General features: G+C 41.2%; 1 protein-coding gene across 5 annotated transcripts in view; it reads left to right on the top strand.

The window, feature by feature from the left end:
* KCNIP1 (potassium voltage-gated channel interacting protein 1) overlaps positions 1 to 13,496 on the top strand; it is a 716,798-nt gene extending 703,302 nt beyond the window's left edge. For all 5 annotated transcript variants that reach the window (XM_078385814.1, XM_020780486.3, XM_020780484.3 and 2 more), the window contains 5 exons: positions 1,514 to 1,584; positions 2,353 to 2,460; positions 7,347 to 7,451; positions 7,666 to 7,728; positions 10,388 to 13,496. In XM_078385814.1, the coding sequence (XP_078241940.1) occupies positions 1,514 to 1,584; positions 2,353 to 2,460; positions 7,347 to 7,451; positions 7,666 to 7,728; positions 10,388 to 10,435 (395 nt within the window). In that variant the 3' untranslated portion in view covers positions 10,436 to 13,496. The remainder of the gene's footprint in view (positions 1 to 1,513; positions 1,585 to 2,352; positions 2,461 to 7,346; positions 7,452 to 7,665; positions 7,729 to 10,387) is intronic.
* The last annotated feature ends 2,295 nt before the right edge of the window (positions 13,497 to 15,791 follow it).

Below are 15,791 nucleotides of genomic sequence, written 5' to 3'. Positions count from 1 at the left end.
GGAAGAACTGATTGGTTCAAAATTGGGAAAGGACTACGACAAGGCTGTATATTGTCTCCCTGCTTATTTAACTTATATGCAGAGTACATCATTCGGAAGGCTGGACTGGAGGAATCCCAAGCTGGAATTAAGATTGCCGGAAGAAATATCAATAACCTCCGATATGCAGATGATACCACTCTGATGGCAGAAAGCGAGGAGGAACTAAAGAACTTTGTAATGAGGGTGAAAGAGGAGAGTGCAAAAAACGGTCTTAAACTCAACATCAAAAAAACTAAGATCATGGCCACTGGTCCCATCTCATCCTGGCAAACAGAAGGGGAAGATATGGAGGCAGTGACAGATTTTACCTTCTTGGGCTCCATAATCACTGCAGATGGAGACAGCAGCCACGAAATTAAAAGATGCCTGCTTCTTGGGAGGAAAGCGATGACAAACCTTGACAGCATCTTAAAAAGCAGAGATATCACCTTGCCAACAAAAGTCCGAATAGTCAAAGCTATGGTTTTTCCTGTAGTGATGTATGGAAGTGAGAGCTGGACCATAAAGAAAGCTGACCGCCGAAGAATTGATGACTTTGATTTGTGGTGCTGGAGGAGACTCTTGAGAGTCCCCTGGACTGAAAGGAGAAGAAACCTATCAATTCTAAAGGAAATCAACCCTGAGTGCTCACTGGAAGGACAGATCCTGCAGCTGAGGCTCCAATACTTTGGCCATCTCATGAGAAGAGAGGACTCCCTGGAAAAGACTTTGATGTTGGGAAAGTGTGAAGGCAAGAGGAGAAGGGGACGACAGAGGATGAGATGGTTGGACAGTGTCATTAAAGCAACCAACATGAAGCTGACACAACTCCGGGAGGCAGTGGAAGATAGGCGGGCCTGGCGTGCTCTGGTCCATGGGGTCACGAAGAGTCGGACACGACTAAACGACTAAACGACGACGACACCATTGTAACTTACACAGATACACAAATATAACTTGCAAATAATGGGATGATAGGATCAAACGAGACAGGATGAAATAGAGAAACATGAAACAGAGAGATAAAGTGACCACAGAATTAGCTGGGCATGGGCGGGAGCAATGAACAGTAATAAACCTTTATGAGAAAAAGGTAGAATATTCAGGCGCTAACCCCTTTGAAGGCAGCTGGCTGGATAACTCAGCGATTTGGGTATCCAGCTGCAGAGCCAAAGGTTGGAAGTTCAATTCCCTAGTATGCTTCCTGTGAGAAGAGCCAGCCTGCACATCCTTGAGCAAACTGTACACTCCCAGGGCACCCCCTGAAGAAGGGAATGGTAGACCACTTCAGAGCATTCTCTACCTTGAAAATCCTGGAAAGGGTAGCCATAGGTCAAAAGTAACTTGACAGCACACAACTATTATCATTAACTTCTTTGAAGTCACTTCTTTTTTTAGACAAAAAGTAGACCTAGAGAATATTTGGACTAATGGTGAATACATTTAATTAAATTGTTTCAATAATATACTTCAATCTATTTGTTTTTTTCAGATGCCAGTATGTATGCCCATTATCTCTTTAATGCATTTGATACATCACAGAACGGATCGGTGAAGTTTGAGGTAAAGGAATTATGACAGGGTCTGATCCTACATCTCCTCACTGAGTGCCCCATTTCACATTTTGTACACTTTCCTTTCCATTTCTCTGTAGAGAAAATATTGCAGGTCAGGTAATGTAATGAACAAAAAAACAACAAAAAACAAAAAAACAAAAAGAAAGAGTATGTCTTTGGCATGCCCCCTTGAATATGTATTCTGCATACGTCTCATTAAAATGAACAGAGGAGGTGGATGCATTTGAAGCTCTGACAGAATTTGAACTCTCTGCTCTGTAGCCTTTCATATCTGTAATAACCTAACAAAGTCCAATAGAGCATGGATTCTATTCACTTCTAAAATAGGCAGACTTTTATAGGTCCTACAGTCAAACTCCATTCCCAGCTTCTTCACAAAACATACAAAATGAACCATGCCAGAATATGACAAACACACAGCTACCTTGAGTAAAGTGGGTTCCCAGCCACAATTTTTGAAAATTCATAAGTGTCCTAAGCATTCAGTGCTTATGTTTCTTTAGTCAACAATAACTTTTAAAAGTTGCCTGAAAGACGGAATCCCGAAGAATTAATGGATGGACTAGCAGCAAAACAGATCAACATTGCATTACTATATGCACGAAAGCAGAGAAATTAATGTTTCAATTCATCATATGTTAGAAAGCAGAGAAATTAATGTTTCAATTCATCATATGTTAGTCATGTTCCTTTGTAATAATGAGGCTTGAAGAAAACCTTTTCCCAGAATATATTTGTACTCTCTTTCCAACAGGATTTTGTGACTGCACTATCCATTCTGTTGAGGGGAACAGTTCACGAAAAACTACGATGGACGTTTAATCTGTATGACATAAATAAAGATGGCTACATAAACAAGGAGGTGAGAAAATTGATAGCATTAACATCTGTCTAATTCAGGAGAGGCAAGTGGAAGGAAGGACAGAAGCCAGCTTATCTCACTAAGCATAATTCACGCCTGGCACAGCTAAGTGAAAGAACATCAACTCAGATCGTTAGGTTTTATCTATTAGAACTGTTGCTGACTTTGCAACAAAACCTATTTATGCTTCTGTTTAAAGGAAAGATTAATGGCAAGTTGGCTTCTGGTATGTATCAAGGAATAGGCAGGCATGTGTATTATGAAGAGCCTTTCTAGACAGAAAAGAAGATTGCAGATTGCAGAGGTACAGGGAGGAGCTGAAGTTTCTAGTAGCCCTGGGAATTTTTGAACTTGTGGACTACAGCACCTAGAAGCATGAAAGAATTCTCTCAGCCAGAGTGTGGGAGCTTTAATGAAGAAGTCAAAGTCCTGACAGGCGTTTTCAAGTCCTGAAGCTTGTGAATTCAGCCTCCGACAGACATTTTGACCCTGTGGAAAAGACAGGAGAAATTAGTAGGCAGAGCTAAGCTCTGTGGAAGTTGCAAGGGATAATGGAGGTGGTAGGCTCTGCCCATTAGGCTCTGTACGGGAAGCCCATTTCTTGTACAGTGGTGCCTCACTTAACAATTGCCCTGCATTACAACGAATCCGCTCTCCGACGATGTTTTTGCAATTGCAATTGCGATCGCAAAACAATGGTCTAAATGGGGGGATTTTGCTTAGCGATGATTGGTTCCCTGCTTCTGGAACTGATTTTCGCTTTACAACGATCAAAACAGCTGATTGTCAGGGTTTTCAAAATGGCCACCGGGTGCTTAAAATGGCTCCCCGCTCTGCTTAGGGATGGATTTCTCGCTATACAGGCACCGAAAATGGCCACCATATGGAGGATCTTTGCTGGACGGTGAGTTTTTAGCCCATCACTTTTTAATTTTGCTTTACAACATTTTTGCTTAACAGCGATTTTCCTGGAATGGATTATTGCCGTTAAGCGAGGCACCACTGTAGCTCCCTTAGAGGCTGGCCCCACCTACTCATTTACCTCTGTCTTCTCCACAGGATGAAAATGGCAGCTAGAGGCTAAATTCATTAGCAGAAGAATTTAAAAACACCTGGCAGAAATCTAGCTGGTACAACTCCTGGAGACATCTGAGGTCTATAGTGCAGGAATTCTGAAAATGCCATACCTAGTCTTGAGCAGTCTGATGTTTTATAGCAGATAAATTAAAAGAATTTCATGTAGTGCCCACATGGAAGGGGAAAACAAAAGAATGCCACTGCTTATCACTGATGTCACAGACACAGAAATGAAGCGCTGCTTTTTTGTGTGTGTGACATCCATGGTTAATTTTCTCCTATTGAAATCAGAACCACTGTAACTTTAACTGGATCATATGTTATGTGGAAAACATGTAAGCACCCAGTGTGGTGTAATGGTCACATGCTTGGGCTAGATTTCAGGAGACCTTCGTTCAAATCCTCATTCTGCCATCGAATTCACTAAGTGACCTTAGTCCAGTTACCTGCCCTTAGCCTGACCTACCTGGGAGGTTTAGGTGGGAAGAGAAGTGCCTCAAACACATTAACGAAAAGGGAGGGGTGACAGTGCATGAACCGAACCACAAACCAGCCCGGTGCATATTTTTTCCAATTCGTAGTCCGGTTCATGCCCATCTCTAACATGAAGTATATAGACCAAAGGAGCAACTGAGAAATGTGTGGAATGGGCTAACATGTCTGGGGTTGGGGGACCAAACCAGGAAGAATTGTGATTGCTGAATATGTCTTTCTGAGACAAAGCTTTGAAAGAACAAAATGTCTAATCTGGATCTCACCAACCAGTTTCCTTGGAAGACGATGAGTACAGGGAATAAGTTCATAATGCATTTATGGCCACACTAATAATGAGTCTCCCAGACAAATTCACAACGCCTGGAACACCATATGCCAACTTGGCCATTTTAGTCCTTAACAACTTTGCTGATTTTCATGGCAACAACCTCCCTCAATATGTTCAATAAATTACATGAACTAATTATCTCTTTTGAACCACAAGTTGTGCCAGGAAATGTTTGGAAAGAATTTATGTGCCTTTATTTGAAACAGGGCAGTTTAAGGTTCATAAGGCTTCTGTGTGCATCACGTAAGTCAGATAAATATATTATATCTGAGCATTGTGATGAATAACAGCATGATCCTATATGTGGCTACTCAGAAGACATTCCTTTTGGTCAGGATCCCCTTGTGTACTTTAGTATCCAGTATCAGGTTGCATCCCCTTCCCCTTCCAGCAGTACCTCTCCATGCTACAGAAACCAAAACCAGCACAGCAAACCAGGGTACCAACAATCGGGATCAGGAGCATATAGGACTCCTCTATACAGATATTAGCATGTGTTTGTCTGTAATTATGCAAGGTTATTTTCACTGTTGGTCAACAAACTTATATATAAAATGTGGCATTATTTGCAACCCAGTATAAAGCACTTGAAACCATTACAGTTCTCTCTGATGGTTCAGCTAGGCTCAAAGTGGTGGCTGGTATTCAGCAGTAAAAGATACCAGGAAATTTTGTTGTGGAAAATTCCAGAAGTGTTGCAGTACCTTTTGAAAGGAGGGGTGGGGGGAAAGCCTTATGTCATCTTAAAGACAAAGTATCTTAAAACAAGAACCAAGACTTACATGGGGCACTCCAGTTGTCACCAGAGTGCCAGTCGCAGGCTAGTGAGCAGTCTCTGAAGAGGCGAGGGGCAGCATGACATTTCTCCCATGGCATCCTCTGGGTGCAGGGGAGACCGTGATGGTGGCCAGCAGGGGAAGGGTTCACACACACCCCCGGGCCTTAGATTGGCTGGCAGGAAATTTGAATCAGATCAAGGGAAAACAGACTGGAGAGCAGGAAACTTCACTCCAGCCCACATGCCCAATATGAAAGTGGAGCTGGGGACCTACTCAGTCTGTTGGCAGCTCACCATTTTCCCCCTCCCCCTCTTGTGGTGGTGGTATAATGGTACAATTGACTGTTTTGTTGCTTGGGTATTAGGTTTATCAGTGGCTGCTTACAGGTTTTTTTCTCTCTCTTGTTACTTTGTCACAACTTGATTGAGCGTTTGGGGCATTGGGACTGGATCCAAATAGTGAGAGGGTGGCAGGCAGGTTGGTCAGGGAATTTCCATGAGGAGAGTTGAGGCAGGGCCATGATCTACCCTAGCACGGACATCTGTTGACCTTGCCTTGCCTCAGATGGCAGGGAGTCATGGAGTCCCACGTCGTCTCCAGAGCATTGCCACTCCTGCTGGAACCTTCAACAGCTGCTGAAGGGGTTGGTGGTTGGTATCAAGAGTCATTTGAATCTCTTAATGCAAAGGATCCAATTCCACAACGCTGGGCCAGGGACTGCTGCTTTAACCAATGAAAATTGTGGCCTGTTCGTCTCCAAAGATGTCTTCTTGTATATAGGTGTAGAAGGCCTGGGACCTGCTCAGTGCTAGGCTAACCACATATATGTGACCATGAAAGGCACCACACAGGAAAAAGCTCCCCAGAGCCACGGAAAAGGGAACCAGCTGTAGCAACAGGCCACAGATTTCCTTTCAGAGGATCCAATAAGGACTGGAAGCCCCCAATGAGTGCCTACTTCATGCCAGGTGGTGGACTGGGAGAGTGGCTGTAGCTGTTTTTCTTGCAGAGGATACAGTGACAATCGGGAGCTAACTCAGTGTCTGCATGCATGGCCATTCCCCTCCCCTTCCCACTTGCCTCCCAAGATGTGTGTAAGGGTGGAGGCAAGGGAAGTTAGCATGGGCTTGCCAAGAGGATTGAGGGGGTGAGGGAAGTTGAGCAAAAAGCTTTCCTTGCAGAGTACTCAGGATTAGGTGCCATGGTCATGGAGGAGAAGCTGGGCAATAATGTGCAGTTCTCAGTGGGGTCTGTGTATGTCACAGGAAATATCCTTGAGATTGGCCTCTCTATAATGACTGCATGATTTAGGTTGATGAAAGCGTAGGAACCAGACCTCAGTGTTGTGCTCCCAGTGCGAGAGGTGATGGGAAGTGGCTGCGGCAGCAGCGCTCCTTGCAATAGTTTCTAGAGGGCTGGGAGCTAGGGAAAGATTGCCCAGTGGGTAAGGAGACTTACCTTATGGTTGAAAGTTTACCTATGCAGGATCCAGGCACTAGATGGGGCTAGATAATAAAGGGAGAGATTGTTCTTTCCTTAGTCCAAGTGAAAATATTATTATTATTATTATTTTGACAGTGACTGGACCACAAACCTGAGAAGGGGTCTGTGCCATTGAAGCATGCTGCTTTCATCAAGTCTTCCACATCCATGCTAACATCCCAGCCCCTTAACCTCTTAGCCATATGCATTTCCCCATTTTCAGATTTTTTAAATAGAGATCCAAAAAATGCATGAATAATGTCGTAGACTTTGACGAGGAGCCTGTCTGAATGTCTCCTAAAACGTATAGGGCCATTTGTCATTTGTCCCTGATCAGTGTGCCCTTTTTGTGGATATGGATCAGGTTAGCAGCCTGGAATCTTTTCTGTACACATGTGGAACTTAGTGACTAAATAGAAATCTTCACATCAGGCAATCAAGAAATAACTGTGGAACTGGATATTTTAAACAAACAAATAAATCATAGAGGCATACCTTAGATTTCAGCATGTGCGATGTTCCTGCGTATTCAGATCTAAATCACAGCAAAGAGGGTTGTTTTGTTTGAAAATCCCAAGCAAGGATATTGCAACCTCCAATAGCTTCATTCTCTTTGTTGAAGGTTAATAATAAAAGGAAGGTTGAATCTGTCATCACTAGAGCCATATTGGATGTTGATAGGCCTAATTGATGTCTCCCTTGTGTTTTTATTGTCCTGATTCCAGGAGATGATGGATATAGTGAAGGCAATTTATGACATGATGGGCAAATATACCTACCCAGTGCTGAAAGAAGATGCACCAAGGCAGCACGTAGAAGTATTTTTCCAGGTACTTTTCAGTTTTATTCTTGCATTTTTATTTCTCTTGTATAATCGCACAGCTACTACATTTTCAGTTGCTTTATATCTTGGCAGTGGAATTAGTCCGAATCTGCAAAGTTGCATAGTTGCATTTCAGGGCTTCCAGTTGAGCACTCTTGCTGCGTTTTACAAATGTATTAATTTTATGGACTCAAACGGCTTATGTTTTTTCTGTTTTACAGAAAATGGATAAAAATAAAGATGGTGTTGTAACTTTGGATGAGTTCATTGAATCATGTCAGGAGGTAAGAATACACTTCCTTCTGCAATAAAGACAGTCAAGAAATTGAGTTATGACCAAAAAAAACTTACTGTGTTCCCCCCCCCCAAAAAAATAAGACAGGGTCTTATATTAATTTTTGCTCTAAAAATGCATTAGGGCTTATTTTCAGGGATTTTTTAAAAAAAATGTACAACAATCTACATGTATTCAAATACAGTCACGTCATCTTCTTCTGATTGCTGCACAATGGTGAAGGGTGGGGTTTCACTTAACTGGGGCTTATTTTGGGGCTAGGGCTTATATAATGGGCATCCTGAAAAATCATACTAGGGCTTATTTTCAGGTTAGGTCTTATTTTCAGGGAAACAGGATAGTTCCAAATGATGAGAATCCTAGGGCAAAAAAATCAGTTTGTATTAGATACTGCCAAAATGTTGGTTTGTCTTATGATTCCTCCCCCCCCCCAACAAATGACAAATCATGTCATTGGTTTGTTTTGGACTTTTGTTTTTATTATTGTTTTTTTATGGCTGTCTAAAAAACAACCACAACATCCCGGTTTGCTCCCTGCCCCCACAGCTTGCCTCCCACCCCCTTACCATAGCTCCTGTTGCCTCTCTACCTTTTCCTGCTGCCATGTCAATCTTGTGAGGCCGCTGCTCCGGCAGGCCGGCCAGTCTCTGTGCAGGTCCCGGCCTCTCACCTGGTAAGCTGGGACATGTGTAGTTGGCCCCTAGCTGGCAGGCTAGCTAACTTTTTAAAAAAATTTTAAATGTATCTTTTTTAAAAACATGTTAGCCGGCCCATTGGCTGGCTGGGGGGCATCTGTACATTTCCCTACTTACCAGCTGAGAGATGGGGACATGCATACATGGCCCCTTGCCTGTGGTGGAGCTTTTGAGATAGCGGTGGCAGCCAAGGAAGAGGAGGCAGCGGCAGGAAAAGGTAGGGAGGCAATGGGGGCAGTGGGAAGGGAAGGGAGGGCAGGCCATGGTGGGGTACAGAACAAGGAGTAAATCACCCCAAAAACTCATTGGTTTGGGAAAGTTCGAGTTCTCCAGTTTGGCCATACCGAACCAATCTGAACCAATGAATTAGCGATTTTTGACAAATCTGGTTTGTTTTTCGCATCATGCCCATCTCTAGTTTGCATCATTGTGATGCATTCCTTATGACATCCAAGGCTACTGGAAAGGAAAAATGGGGAGGAGAAGATGCAGAAGTAGCAACTGCATATAATAGTAATGGCCCAGAAATTGGATGTAACTTGGTATAAATAACAAGTTACATCTATTTCTTAACTCATTTCACAAGTAACCAAGATATAAGGTTGTTACATTATGACTGTAATATATTGAGATAAGTTTGTTATTTTAACAGTTCTAGTTACTTCTATACCTATCAGGTATAAGTGTGGCCTCACTATGTGGGTAGGTATGTTTTGCACAACACTGCATTCTGAGTTTTTAAAAAGTAGATATATCAGCTGTTTTTAACATAAAAGCATAAGAGCCAAGGGCCCATTTAGTCCAGCTTCTTGTATCTCACAGTGGCCCCAACAGATGCCTCTGGGGGCCCATGAGACAACTAGATATCTGTCTCCTGAGACCCCACCCCAGCATCTGGCATTTTGAGGTATCTTGCTTTTAAGCCTGGAGATTATACATCTCCGTCATGGTTTGTAACCTGCAATGGACTTTTCCTCCAGGAATCTGTCCAATCCCCTTTTAAAGGCATTGAGGACATATGCTATCACCACATTCTGTGGCAAGGGGTTCCACAGACTACCAGCATGCTGGGTAAAAATATTTTCTTTTGTCTATTTGAATAACAAGAACACAAAAGAATTAATTTTTATAAATTGCAGTTATAAAACATAGTGAATTCCACCACCCTAGTTCCTCAGACTGAAGATGAGTTCCTGAAAGTAGCAGTTGTTCTTTTTTCCTCTTGCATGGAGATGATATTGCGACTATGGATGACACAGATGCAGGTCGTAAATGCAGCATTGAGCAACACATGGCCTCAGGTCTTAGGCTTTGTTGAATCCAGCACTGTACTGCCAGTACTAATGTTGTAAGGACTATTGTTATTATCTGATTTTTAAAGAATTTCTGTCATAAACTGCCTAGGGGAGAGAAAAAAGCTATAATTTTTTTTTAAAAAAAGTTGATGGCATTTATCAAGTGAAACAGGTGAAACAGTAGGTGGCAATTGTTAGGTGGAAGACAGACAGAAGATGGAGCTAAACAAACACGTTTAGGAATCCTGCATGAAGTGAAAACATATGTCTGGTTTTCACCGTATTTTAGCACGTGAAGTTATGTATGTGGTGGTGCTTATGTTACTAGACATAATTTATATGACAGTTCAGAGTGAAAAAGCAAGTTAGATGAATAAAGGTCCTTTGTACAGACATTTCTATAAACAGGGCTGCTGAGATTCTGTGCTGAACAAGCATTAGCTCTCTCCCATGCACTACCATTCATAGGGTCTGCATGCAGGACACAACATTAAACCATGGCTAGTTCCTTCAGTTATGCTTATGGACCTTAGAAAACCAGTCATCTCAAGTATTGCAGGTTTTTAGGACAGACAGACAGGTATAGGTATAGGCATAGGTATAACAAATCAATATATACAACTAAAATATGCATGGTATATTCTCTTGTTGCTTCTAGGATGACAATATCATGAGATCCTTACAGCTGTTTGAAAATGTCATGTAATGGCTGCTGAAGAGCAGCGTAGGAATCAGAGACTTTATACGTAATGGGACCCTGAAGAAAATGAGTCAAGATTTTTCTCCCCACCACCTTTTTGATGAAAGCTTTTTACTACTTGGACATACTCAGCGTGCAAGGATTTTGTATGCCATCGCGAACTGGGCTGTGTGTCTGAACGCACCAGACTTGATCTCACCGTCCTCAAAAGACTCTGACTGAAATTTATTTCATTTGGAAGCATGCTAATAAAAACCTGACCAGAGGGACCTGCTGTTTAAAAGGTTTAATGAATTGAAGTTTAAATGATTAAAACAATATTCAATGTTCTGTTAGCTAATCACAAAACTTCTTCTGCTTTTGTTCTATCGAGCTGGATTTACCTATGGTAGCGCAGCATCAGTAGGCTTGCTTAACCATCTATTGTGAGCAGAAACTCTTTTTGTACCCTTGTGGGGCAAAAGGTTGTACTAATATTTTTGGTTCAACAGAAATGTGCCAGTAAAGCTCATGCAACTTCTGGAAACTAACACCTGTGAAACATAGATGGAGGGTGAGATTAATTTAGGCCTTCTCTGCGTGACCAGGTTATTGTCCAACCCATGCAGAGTTGTGGGTCTTTTGTTGTGCAACAATCAGAGAATGTCACTCAAGGAAATATATCCCATTGAATGATACTGCATTTTCCAGCACTTAAACTGCAATAGATTGTTGTGAACAAAATATGTTTCTTTTCTCTACTAGCTACTGTGACCTGGAGAGGGCCTTCAGGGCTTTGTTTTGTATTACAACCATTGGTTAACATCCATTAGATCAGTAACAAGTAAGCCAAGTCTATTCCTATCCTATAATTGTGTTATGTAGTCATTCTAACACAGGCAGTCTGCTGGAAGCAAGGAGATTACAATGGAAGCTGAACCTGACAGGTCTCCTGACAAAGATTAGGGAAGTCCCTTGTCAGTTTGATCATTGCTGTCATTGGGAGACAGACGATGAAACTAACAAGTGTATTGCACATTGATATGCTTTCCTTCAGACTTATAAGAGCCAGCTGTTTGGCTTCCCTTTCCAGATAGAGTGCACCCATTTTCTGAAAAGTAGATCTGTTTTTGTTCTTGTTTTAAGGAATGAGGGTAGTAACGAGAACACCACTTGTATAGCTATCCAACTTCCACCCCCTGTTATACAGTATTGGTTATTTCTGTACTGTAGGGATGAGGACCTTTTAGCCCTCCAAACACTGCTGGACAACTATTCCATTGTGTTTGACCATTAATTAAACTAGCTGGAAGTGATATGAGATGAACCAACAGCATCTTAGAGGATCAGTGGTTCCCCATCCCTCCCCTACTTTTTTTGAGTTGGGAGTTGAAGGACTCTTCTGAAAAACCAGGAGGAGCATACTCAGAAGCAATTGTCTGCCCAAGATATCAAATTGCTTGCCTTTTGCTCTCAGGAATATATATTTAGGAATCCCCACCCTCACCCCTGATTAATTCCAGTGAACTTTCTCATAGTTCATAATAGGTCACAGGAGCACAGAATGTTATTTACTTTAGTACAAAGAGAGGGGTCAGTAGACAGTCCTGGATATTGTTTGGGATCACAACAATAACTGTTGTACATGGATCTCTAGGCAGCCCGCCTAGTCTTGTCAGGCAAAGACCTCCAATGAAATGAACTGAGGTCATGAAGAAGCAATTTCTTGTGTATTGTGCCCAGAGTTTTCAAGCACAAATGCACGCATGGTGTTCTCTATATAGTGATAAAAAGTTATCAAAAAGTGTGCTAAATAAACATTTAGAGTACTTTGAAAGATATTTTATTTGTACAAAATAAGTCAAAGCCATGAAGCTGGAGTCCTGAGTAAACATTAAGCACACATTAATTTCACAAGGGTCTGGAGCTCCAGTTTGTAACAAAATGATGATCTTTAGGAGTCAACATAAATAACAGTGATAACCTCCAAATGATGGAGAATCTGGCGTATTTGACCAAAACATTTTAAATGGTTTGAAAATACCTTTCATAGGACCAGAGGCAGGGGTGTATGTAATTCTGTTGACACGTTTGCCCTTTTCAGGAACAACATTTTTGGAACAGAAATTCTATGACTGAAATCCTGCTCATATACGTTTTGTTGTGTAAGACTCATGTCACCATCAGCCTTATGTGGTTTAACCTACACACACAGGATTTCAGTCTACATGTTATTGTTTGAACTATATTGACACATCTCTTGAGAGAAAGCAATGATTGTTAAATGAATTTTGATGCTGAATGTATGAAAGCAATATGTTGTACCCTTTGACACTGCATTTCTACATAGTACATACAATCCATACCGTGTGGCCCCAATTCTGTTAAAAATTGACATACTGTAATATGTAGCACAACACTAAGCATGTTTTATTCAAAAGCAAGTCCTATGGGATTCAAATGGAATTTATATCAAACAACTTGACTGGAAGTAGATTCTTTTCAAACAAGTTTGCTTTGAAGTAAAACCTGGCTAAGACTGGGCTTACTAAATCAATTCCCACTGTTTTAGCAGCATTCACAATTAACTTTATTGGGGCCATAACCATTTGACTTTGAAAGAACTTGTCCTGGCTGCCTGTTTGTTCTACAAACCCCATGAATCCCTGCCAGGACATCTAGTGTAAAAAGAATGAATATTAGACCTGAGGATTTTTGCTGAGGACAAGTACAGACAAACAGCAGTGGAAGAAATAGCAGAATAGTACAATGTAACATTTTGCAAGACTCTGATGTTTGAAAGAGCTCCCATTTTAGGAAAACAGAATGATAGATATTTAGATACAAATGACGAAGTTTATAAAAAAAAATAGTGCCAAGATTATCTTAATTGCCTACTTTAAAGTGCCACCTGTCTGACTTGCCTGAGAACGGCCTGAAAAACTGATTGCCTAGAAAGATGAAGGGACTATCTATGGACAGAAGAAACAAGGAATGGCAGCTACAAGTGGTTTGGCTTACATTGCACCCTTTGTGATTGTCTGATTTCCATGAAAGTTCTACATATATTTTTATGGACAAATTACATGTTATGAAAATATATTTTAAATATGACATTCATAGTTCTATATTTTATAAAGCACATGAATTGTAAAGCCTAAATGTATGTAGATGTATGTACGGCTGATACTGTTTTAACTGGATTTGTGATGTGATTCATAGAGTAGAACAGTGACATGTTCTCATAGGGTCCTATACTTTAGGTCTCCTCTAAATGCTCTCCACTAACTCTCTCTGGTTCCCAAATGTCTCTCCTGTTTCTTGGCTCCAGCCTCACTTGCTTGTATCCTTCCCGGCAAGATCTTGCATTGCAAACGCTGGCACCCTGAGCACCGTGTATCGAGCACTAGCTGCTTTGTCCATTTCCCATTGCCAATCACTGAATGGGACCAATTCACAGCTACTTCTGCTTTGCGCCGTGGAAGCAAGTGCAGGAAGTAAAGTGAAGCCCAAATGAGGTATTCTGATTATATTTCACCTGCCCTTGTGTGAGGAAAGAACACAGATCCAGCAGTAAGTCCTACTGGTGAGGTATTACAAAATTAAGAGTTTTGCCCCATAGAAATCATTATCTGGCAGAACGTTGAATGCTTTTTAAAAATATAGTCGTAGTATAAGCACTGTGGGGTGGTATATAAGAAGCTCACTTTTTTTGCTTATATACTTAAAATGGTGGCCAAGATCATTTGGGCAGCTGAGTACATAATATTTCCATTGAAATCTATGGAACTCTGAATCATGAATTCTGACTTAGGCTTTATGTTCTTCGTATTTGCGAAGGCTTTCACGGCCGGGATCTAATGGTTGTTGTGGGTTTTTCGGGCTCTTTGGCCGTGTTCTGAAGGTTGTTCTTCCCAAAGTTTCGCCAGTCTCTGTGGCCGGTATCTTCAGAGGACAGCACTCTGTCCTCTGAAGTGCTGTCCTCTGAAGATGCCGGCCACAGAGACTGGCAAAACATTAACAAGAATAATCTTCAGAACACGGCCAAAGAGCCTGAAAAACCCATAACTACCGTTTATGTCCTTCATTTGAATTAGAACTATGTGTCATCATTTTCTTTCAGCTACTCTGATTTACTACAGTGTCCTGGTTGTTCAGCATATGGCTGGTAGAATAGCAGTCTCTTTTTTGCAAGCAAATCTATGGATATTCCAGAATATGGACCATTATTTTTAAAAAGAGATGTGTCAATTCTTCCTTGTTACCTTAAGAGTAACACATTAGTAAAACCTTACTTGTGTGTACTTTCTTAGTTAGATATTCATTACATTATAATAAAGCTAAATAAATAGCCTAAATGCCCCAAATCCTCTAAAAAAGAGAACATTTTAGAAATATCAGTTGAAATCCTGTTGCATTCAATCTGTTTCTAGCCAGCAATGAAAGCGTCCCTACCACGGTTCTCAGGGGACATGCACACACGCTGGTTTCGTCCTTGTATGGGGACTCTTTCTTTACTGATTAGGAACAAAACAAATGCTACAAATTTTCTTACACTAAACAAATGGATTTCAGCCATCAAGTAAGTATTACTCATTGCACTAAAAAAAGAGGAATACCTGTACTCCTCCAAGGAGCCATCCTTCATAGTCAGAGAGTTGTCTTACAGATCAGCCTGAGCTACCAGAGGATCAAGTACAAGCCCGCTAATGTAATTAAGGTTTTATATTCTGTATACATGCCCAATTTTCAACACACTTTAAAGCATTTAATAATCTAGGGTGAGGTTTATGAAAGGTTAGTGTATGACATATTAAGATTTCGTCTCTTCAGAGGTGGGCAAATTATGCCGTGAAATCTCTCTTTGTGACCTATGCCTGCCTGCCACCAATCCCAGATACTTGACTAAAAATAAATTGAATTAAAAAGATAATTTGCCTCTCCTAAAAGCTTTCATGGGTGGCAGTTCTGCAATAAACTGTTAACCTCTGCTCCCAGGCCTCAAAACAAGTAAAAGAAAATTGGAAGTACGAGTCATGATAGCTGTAACTTTTTTAACATGAGGAAGTGCTGTGGTCCATGGTGAGTGTTGAAGGCAAGACATTAGTCCCGGGATCCTCCAGGGTTGCCCACCCCTGCTTTAATGCATATCACTTCTTCCTCATACCAAATCTTCCCAGATAGATTATGGGCACTCTATTGGAGATTCCATTGCAAAAACTTTCTAAAATAGTTCCCGTAATCTCTCACTTTGGACAATGGTGGCTAGGGCTAATGAGAGTTAGAGAGAGAATCATAGTTGCACATCCCTGATTTTAGTATTTGACCAGTTAAAATCGTTTGCTTAATTGTATTGACGTGCTCAAGTTGAATGAAACCAAAG

The sequence above is a fragment of the Pogona vitticeps genome, chromosome 2 (genome assembly GCF_051106095.1).
Source record: "Pogona vitticeps strain Pit_001003342236 chromosome 2, PviZW2.1, whole genome shotgun sequence".
NCBI lineage: Eukaryota > Metazoa > Chordata > Lepidosauria > Squamata > Agamidae > Pogona > Pogona vitticeps.
The sequence above is the reverse complement of the archived record's forward strand: the minus strand, read 5'-3'. Positions and strand labels throughout refer to the sequence as shown.